Raw genomic sequence first — 8,768 nt, forward strand, 5'->3', positions numbered from 1 at the left:
TTTTTTCTTTTTGTTTTGGGGTTTGTTTTGTGTTTTTTTTTTTTTTTGTTCTACATCAGATTCATGCCAGGCTTTAGTTTTTTTTCTTGAGCTGGAACTGGGCCCTTGAACTCTAAACATCGACTCATTTACTGTCTCCATTGTATATTAATTGTGCTTTAACAGCCATTCTTACAATATATTTACATTTCAGCAACAATTCAGAAACGCTTGAAGAAAGAAAAAAAGGCAAAGAGAAAATTGCAGGAAGCTTTGGAATTCGAATCAAAGAGAAGAGAACAAGTGGAACAGGCGCTTAAACAGGCCACATCAGGTGACGGTCTCAGGATGTTAAATGGTAATGTCTCAGTTGGCCTTTCACAGTTAGCTTAAAATGATGTTTGAGTGAAAAAACATAAGATGATGCACAAAGCAAATTCCAGAATACAAAACCCCCACACAATCCTTTCCTGAAATAATTGAAAATCTATTTCAGGCCGTGTGCTCTGGGTCGTGAGTTAAAAAAATAAGTCAGTCTGTGACTAGAGAAACAGGCAGAGCAGTTTACACAGACATGACAAGAAATGCTGAATATATTACCAGAGAAATCTGTTCCAGCGCCAGCTAAGACAATGTGAAATTTGGTTCCTGTAAGGTTCTCTGAACTCCCCTCTCCCAGCAGATTCATTTTTAGAACTGCTGAGCTTCATTTTAAAAGCCGTTTGGCTGAAGTTTGCTCAGCCTCAGGACCTATTAAGTTTGTTGAATATGTATCGGCTTTCAGAGCTGACTGGGTTTTGAATACCTCCGAGTATTCTTGTGGAACAAAGGCAAATCAGTTCATCTCCTAAACAGGGTGATTGTCTTTTGGGTAGTGGGAGGATTTGCCTCTGCTGCTTAGTGTGGTTCTGGCCAAATTTTAGAACTTCAGTTTCAGTCTTCAAGACGGAAGCTCACTGAGTTTTAATTAATTTCAGGTTCCATAGGTAAGGTTTAATCTGTGTGTCCCTACTCCAGAATGGCTGCAGAGACTCAGAGCTGCATTCAGTCTCTGCTGCGTTCGTATGTCGTGTGGTCTGCACGTGGACTTCGTGCTGCCTGCTTTGGGCCCCGAGCCGCAGTCATGTAAGCAGACTGCCGAAACTGCCCGAACTGCTGAGTAAAAGTAAGGAGTTCAGCTGCTCTCAAGTCCTCAGTGGTGAGGGCTGCCCAAACTGCTTTTTGGAGTTTGGGCTTTAGTGAACTGCCATCGCCACACTCCGCGATGGACTGCAAGTTGTGTTTTATCTAGAGCACCCAAGAGAGAAAAACTCTTCAAGTAGGAGAGCAGCATCTTTCAGAGGCATCCTCGCCTGCTGGGTTTCATAGTCCAGCATGTCATGGTAGGCAGGAACCGTCTGGCTTTGCTGGTGAACCAGCCGTGAGTGGTGGTGCTTCTGGCATGGATATACAGCTTGTGGTTGCACCACAATAAGGGACAGTGACCCAAGGGAGAGCGGGTGGGCAGAGCCAGCAGAAACCTTCCACTGCCTCCACTGGATCAGAAAAACGTCCGGATCAGATCCCACAGACAGAGCCAGCACCTTGAGATGCGTGCCAGAAAAAAACCCCAAATCCTGATGTTCTGTAGGGTCTTTCACCCAGAGGCTGCACCTGCCGCTCGCACACAGTTAGGAGCGGAAGCCACGAACCGAAGGGTACCAGCGTGCCAGCACTGTAACAGGTCTCCCCGTCTGCGCTGGTGGGCTGGCTGCTCACGGTTTGATTTGCAGGCACACGCAGGTAGTCATCTATATGTTAGTGCCTGCAAGAAGCTGGTATTTACATGCTAATCTGATTGCACATGCAAATCAGGTAGCTCATCAGCATCTTAATCCACAATTTAATTGCAGGTACAATTTTACAACAACAAAATGTGAAGGGCTATTCTGAATATTTTTTAATTTAAGTCTGACGGTCTGTCTCATGTAACAGATGCTGTCATTAGTTACAGACGACTTTGTCATTTTACGTACATACAACATGTACTCTGAAAGGTCTGGAAAGGAAGAACATTTTTAGATCAGTAGATCAAAACAGAAATCTGGAGAAGGGAAACCCTATGTCTTAGCAGTCACTTGTGACTTTATGAGAGAAAATGGTATACATGAAAACATCCTTTATTTGATCATGTAGCTTTCCAGGGCTGTATGTGCATACGTTACCGATGTTTCATTTACACAGTCCCTAGTAAGATACTACTCGTATTGCTCTTTGATGTAGGGCCTATGCTTTAGTGGCTTGCCCTGCTCTGACGCAGAGTCCAGGTGGGCTGTACGGTGACCAGCAAAACACTGTCTTTGCGATAGACACTGACACTCAGCTCGAGTGACTGAGAGAGCAGCAGCGCAGCGGCTCGCTGAGTGAGAAACTCCAGAGTGTGCTCCTACGCAAAACTTCAGCCCTGTGCCTGCAGCTCCCTTTCAGGTGTGGGGTTTTTCTTGCTGTAATTTCCAGGAGCTGTATATAGGGGAAGCAGATGTTTGTCCGGGATTTGAGGTGCCGTGGATTCAAATCACATACCCTTCACGCTAATCCTTGTCGGCACAAGGTGGATAATGGCATCTGTTCTCTAACTCCCCGGGGTGTTGGAGCCCCCGCCCCGACGACTGTGTGTACAGAGTATTAGCAGGATGAGATAAAGTAGTTCAAAAGGGCAGATGATCGTGAGACTCTCCCTCAGCTTGGCAAAAAAGAGCACGGGCCATTTTGGAATGCTCTGCTCAGAAATCTGCGAGTGTCTCAGAGGATCACAGATGTAATTTTGTTTCGGGTGGTAACACGTGCTTATGGCATCCTGCACTGAGTCTTTTGAACGCAGTTTGCACAGTCCTTGCCTGCAACATGCACTGACATGACCTCACACACACACACACACACACACACACACAGACACGTGGGCTGGCATTGGCTGTGTCCTCAATTCTGAACTTTGCAGGTACAGGCTGGAGGGTCTGTGCAGTTTAACGTCATCACAGTTTAATTTTGACTTTAATTTTTCACATGTCAGATGCCCTTGTTCTCCACAAGAATTTTACAGCCATAGTAATATCATGTGTTGGTTATTTTCTGATCGTCAGACAAATGTGAAGCACATTAAAAATAATTCACTGTGAGACCAGTAATGTTTGCACATTTTGGAAACAATTTACTACTGAAAATCCTAAGAAGACCGAATGTTTTATGTAAGACCGTGTGACTTGGAGATCACCCTAGTTTGCTATAAATATTTTTTCTAAAGATGCATGAGGGAAGGACAAAGGGGAATGCATTAATCTTCGGTGTCACGTCTTTCAGATGCTGGAATCCCAGATATGGAAATAGAACACAACGGAACCCAACACGACAGTGCAGCAATGCAAGGTGCAGTATGTCCCACATCCCGTCCCACGCCTGTTTATCGTGAGCCATAGTGACATTTCAGTGAAATGCAGAATAGTGCTTTTTCTCTGTTTTCCTGCTTTAAGATAAATGTAAATTGCACAACTCCGTTTTGTTTCCTGTTCAATGCAGAAAATCTTTGAAAGACCAGAAGTTCAGTTTGTTTAAGCAGAGGTGTGGGAAACTCATGCTTAGTTCTCAGATACACGTGCTGAGTTCGGAAGTGATTTTACAAATGATTTGTCTTTTTACGAGTACTTTACCCCTCTGATCCTTACCTGCCTGTCCACATCATCGGTGTTTTCAAACCATACATAAAGTGTAGGTAGAAAAGGAAAGTCCTGTTCATGTTACATGCTCCATCTTCCTCCCTCTTCAGTGACTGTAAATACAGAACACTCCTGTGTTGTCTGAGTGCTTCCCAGGAATCATCCACACATCCTGGCTGAGGCCTGGGAATTGAGGGAGTTGTGTGATCGTCATCTGGGGGAGCTGAGATGCAGAGAGCTGAAGAGTCATTTGAGACACGCAGGAAATCCAGTCACCTGTGCTGAAATCAGGTCTGAGCAATTTGAACGTAGGAATTCTCTGACTTTGGAGAAAGTCCGGTTGCGTAGTGACCGTTTTCTATAAACCCCCCTTCTTACCCACCACTCAGTCCGCGCTGGCTGCTGTAGTGTGTAACTGCTGCTTCTGCGAGCACTTCCACCCTTCCCGCTGAATCGTGTCGTGGTGATGTGCAAAAAGTAACGTGTGTGGAAGGAAGTAGCGACAGTCCTCGTGGGTGTCGGCAGCAGCAGCAGCGCTGCGGTACAGTCACAGATCCAAACCTAACTTCTCGCAGTTCTCAGCTGTGCAAGGCTGGACTTTGTGTACCTCTGGTGTGCATCTGCCCTCCATCTGTCATCTGCACGGGAAAGCTTTCAAATTCTTCAGTGCTGTCTCTTTTTGTGATTCTGGGTTCATATGCTCTGTGTTACAAAGGAGGAGAATCACAGCGTTATTGTAACGCGTATATACACATACAGCACGTGTGTGCATCTGTACACGTATGATTAGAGCCGCGCTCTTGAGTACTGCAGTTGGACAGTCGCTACTGCCAGAAACAGGCAAAACGTTGGATAAATACTTGGGACACATTTAAATTTAACAAGCACAATACTCCTAATGTTTCTGATCTGTTAGGATACCTGCTGAGGTGAGATGCTGAGAGTCAAAGGTGCATCTGGACAGAACCTAATAAAAAAAAAGGGGGGAAGTTAATTTCAATTTTCAATTAAGGAAAAAAGTTACAGTTGGCTCAAATGTGTTTTCCTGTCAAAACCGATGATAAATACCTGTGGGAAGGTGATGCACAGCCACTTCCAACAACACTGACTTCTAGAGGGAACTTCCTTACTCTTTCTGCAGGCTATTGATATACAAGAAAACCTCGTGATCTTACAATTTTTATTTCAGGTTGCATTGTTTGGGTTTTTAAAAATCTGATCCCAACTACATTATTCTTTCATTTATACTGGCTTTGGATCATGGAATTTTTGTTCAGGTTAAAAGCCTGGAGGAGAACTGGATGTATGTCCAGTATCCCTGAGCTTGGTGCCCCTCTGAGAACATGACTCGTGCACGAGGAGTGGTAAACCTCTCCGGTACTCCTCAACAGCGAAGCATCTCTCATCTTCACCAGGGCACTGAGTGACAGCGCCCGCTGACTCCGGTGGCAGTGCCGGTGTGGTAATCCTGGTCACGTGGAGACGTGTGATGACTTTAGCCAGTTTTTCACTAAGCACTCTCAGCTGATAAAAGGGGTTCTGAAGAGCTCTCTGCAGAGCTTGTTCACATTTGAAAGTGTTCCTGTCCTGTAGCACCAGCTCTGTCATTTTGATTTATGCTAAGACTGTAATATCTTTGTGTTCTCTTTTACTTTGATTACAATTTTTGTGCTCAACAGCTACTACTGCAGTGCCGTCTTGAGCAACTGGAGCACACTCCCTCGCTGCCCCCTTCATTTGCTGCCTTTGTTTTTTGCACCCTGGGAGGAGGAAGGGTCAAGACACACGTCCCTAATACAAAGCTGTTTCCAAGCTTCCAAAATCTCTCTGTTGCCCAGAAGAGAGCTTTAGCATCAATGCAGACCTTTCTTTTTCTGTTGTCAATAGCTCAGCTGGACAGAAATCCATCGTTCATGCAGTGCCTTTCCTTTGAAATTCAGTTAGTTTCACCGCTGGTATCTCCCTAAGACGGGTTAAAGGAAAATTCCAGAAATACTGCACAGCCACCTTTCCCCGTGATTAAGTCAGATCATATTTTATGCTCATTTCTTAAAATGATTTTATTAACACAAGCTGTTCATATACTGGGATCCCGATCTGCGTTATAAATCTTTTCCATTTAGTTGACTCGTTTTCTCTGTGCTTTGTATATTAATTGAACAGACATTTTGTGCAGACGAGACCTAAAACTTTTTTGAACTTTGCAGTCAAATACCTCCATCCTCTGTATTCCTCATGTTCTGGTCCAGCATAGCGTGGTCTGAGAGAGGCATTTTAGCTGACAAAATAGAAAAGTAGTAGTTGTTGGAGTGGTGAAGCCCCTGCGTAGCTGAGAGGGGCAGGAGGGGGTGGTGCACGCTCACAGACCTCCTGGTCTTGCTTCCATAACTCACTTGTGGGCCAGCGAGATAGTGCATCAACCATTTTATCAACCAATCTCCGTTTCACATAAAATAAACATACTGGGTGTCATTAAGTGCACCTTCAGATCAATGATTTTTGCAAATGACATTCAAGTACCATTCGAGTGGTGCATTTTTGCTGATAAAAGCAAATTAAATTAGCACAACTACAAGTGTGCTGATAAAAACTAAAACCGAACAGCAGCACCATTAGCTAACAAAGTAATATTTTCTCTTTACTGCTTTCTGCCATTTAGTTATTATCCTATTGGAAATCTAATTATAATCCTTTTACTCCCTAGTCAAACTTCACAGTTTTTGCAAGCTTAGCACTGACAAGTGATTTCATTACATTTGATTGCCCGCGCCCAGATTGACTTAACTTCACTCCGAGACCTAAAAGCCCTCTCAGTTTCTCAGATTCCCTGTTTGCACATTACAGCAACAGCTCCTTTAATTAATTAGCATGAACAGCAGTAACATGAACTGCTGAACAGAAAATAACATCATTTTATGATCGCAGGGAGACTTCTCCTTTTGCATGTTTATACCTTAGTTAACTTTTGTATTACTATATTTCATTGTTAGGGGATATTGGAACGATCAGCCAAGCAATGTTATCTTAAAATTCTAAAAAATAGATGTTACCGTAATACTTGATGATAACAATTTACAAAAAATCAGACTCTGAATTTCAAGAAGGAGGCAGCAGCACAGGCAGACCGGACTTCCCTGAGGCAAAAACGTGATTCATAGGAAACGTGGGTCACTGCACCTGCGACAGGTGAGTGACCCGGGGCTGCTGCTGCTGCTCTTGTTTGTGAAATAACCTGGCAGGGGTTTAGCACAACATCTCTCAGGAACCACGAGTAACTTTTTGTTTTTTCATGTTTGCCAAGAGGAAGGATGGCTGAAGTTTGGAACGTGATTTGGGTTTTATTATTTAGAAAAGTTTGGAACGTGATTTGGGTTTTATTATTTAGAAGAGTGGGCTATATTTTTCCAATATGCTGGTGATGTAATCAGTCAGTTTTCAAATGCAGCCTATGGTAAAGAGGGCTCAAGGGGACAGAGAAGTGAGAGAAAGTGTTTCTAAGAGGTGTAACAGCTTTGTTAGTGTAACAGATGATACCTCCAAAAGCTGCAGTCCGCGGGAAACAGCCATGCTGTGGAATGTCAGAGAATTTACTCCCCAATTGTAAGGGACAAATTCAGCACCTTGGAAATGACAGTGCTAGTGTCTCGGTCTTGCTTCCACTGCAAAAAAATGTTCAAGCACTTACAGTTTTATGTAGATGAAGACCAGATCCCTCTGATCAGAACCTCTTGAGGTGAAGCTGAACAGAGCCCCGGCATTTTCACTGTGAGAGTTCTTCGCTGTCTTAATTTGAGTCTTAGGCCTTTCTTCTCCCTCCTGTCCCAGCCATGCTCTGTCCCTTGGGTTCGTCCTGTTCGGGATGTTCTGACTCGCCAAACCTCTAGTACTTACCTTGTGCTGCGTCATGCTGCAGTTTCTAGAAAAACTCTTTCGAAGTTGGTTGTGCAGTTACCAGGCTCTGCAATCCATGTGTGCCGCGTGCTGCTGAAAGCCATCCCGTTAGCTGCTGCTAACCAGGAGAGGGGCCCCCGTTAGGAACGAGCCAGGAGATGACTGCGCTGCCTGGCTGCACGGCTCACCCGCCGGCCAGGCAGATGCGGCTTCAGAAACAACGGTGTGGCTGATCCTGGTCTCAGTGTTATTTCTCCTGCTGGTACCCAGTGCTTGCCTGAGTGTGTCTCTGTAAGCACATGCCCACAGGAGAGGGGAGCTGAGATTGTGTGATCTACTGGCAGGAAAAGGTGGGTAAAGGTTTCCACAGGAGTGAAGGTCGGTGCCTTCCTAGCCCTACAAAGGGCTAAACCATTTATTCACTAATTCAGAGTGAGTAGGTTTGAACGTTTCCCAGGCAGAAACCACTGTGTCCCCTCTTGCCTGCTCAGCCTGACACTGGCAATCAGCAGCTGCAGTTTGTAGGCAGTGACCGTGTTCTTGTCCTTGGCTGTTGTCACTTACTAGAAATCCTGTTTTCTGTACAAGTTCTTAGGTCTATTGACATGGATGTGGAGATACTTGACAGGGTCAATTTGGTAGTTCCAAGCACAAAATAGGTGCGGCAGAAACCCGAAATGCAGCACCTCTGTGACCGCAGGGTGGTGACCCATGGGCCAGCCGGCTGCAGGAGCGGGGCTGCACGCAGGGGAGGGCTGGTCCCACTCCACCGGAGTGACGGGACACCAGAGACTGCCCACCTGCAGCGGGGGAAGAGGCGATAAGAGCGAGCACAAACCAAACTGCAGTAGTGCCGCTGCACTCAGACCAGCGTTCACTGTCCACATTCCTCCGTGAGCACCGAGGCCACCGCGCCCTGCTCGTGCTGTGGCGTGTTTTCTCTGGTACTGCTCAGTTTGGAAAGTATTTACAGATAAAGGGAAAAGTTTTGCTGGACAACTAATAGACGAAGAAGTCAGTTTTACTCACTGTTGTTGTTAGCTGAATGAGTAGCCCAAAACCACAGGAACTGGCTGCAGGCCAGGTCTTGTTCTGGGTCCTGGTGGTGCAGGGATCCTTCTCCGCGATCTTCGCAGTTGCTGCGCTCCTCACCCTGGCAGCAGGGGCCTGGCTGCAGCCTCCTCCAGGCCAGGCAGCCGTCCGCTCTGT

At 45.6% G+C, this 8,768-nt stretch overlaps 1 protein-coding gene across 1 annotated transcript in view; it reads left to right on the forward strand.

Moving 5' to 3' along the window:
• Positions 1-8,768, forward strand: part of DACH2 (dachshund family transcription factor 2) — a gene marked incomplete at its 5' end in the record, with an annotated part of 137,553 nt that overhangs the window by 124,629 nt on the left and 4,156 nt on the right. The window contains 2 exons of the mRNA XM_010131878.1: positions 194-337; positions 3,316-3,381. Of these exons, the coding sequence (XP_010130180.1) occupies positions 194-337; positions 3,316-3,381 (210 nt within the window). The remainder of the gene's footprint in view (positions 1-193; positions 338-3,315; positions 3,382-8,768) is intronic.

This window comes from Buceros rhinoceros, unplaced genomic scaffold (genome assembly GCF_000710305.1).
Source record: "Buceros rhinoceros silvestris isolate BGI_N320 unplaced genomic scaffold, ASM71030v1 scaffold5902, whole genome shotgun sequence".
Classification (NCBI taxonomy): domain Eukaryota; kingdom Metazoa; phylum Chordata; class Aves; order Bucerotiformes; family Bucerotidae; genus Buceros; species Buceros rhinoceros.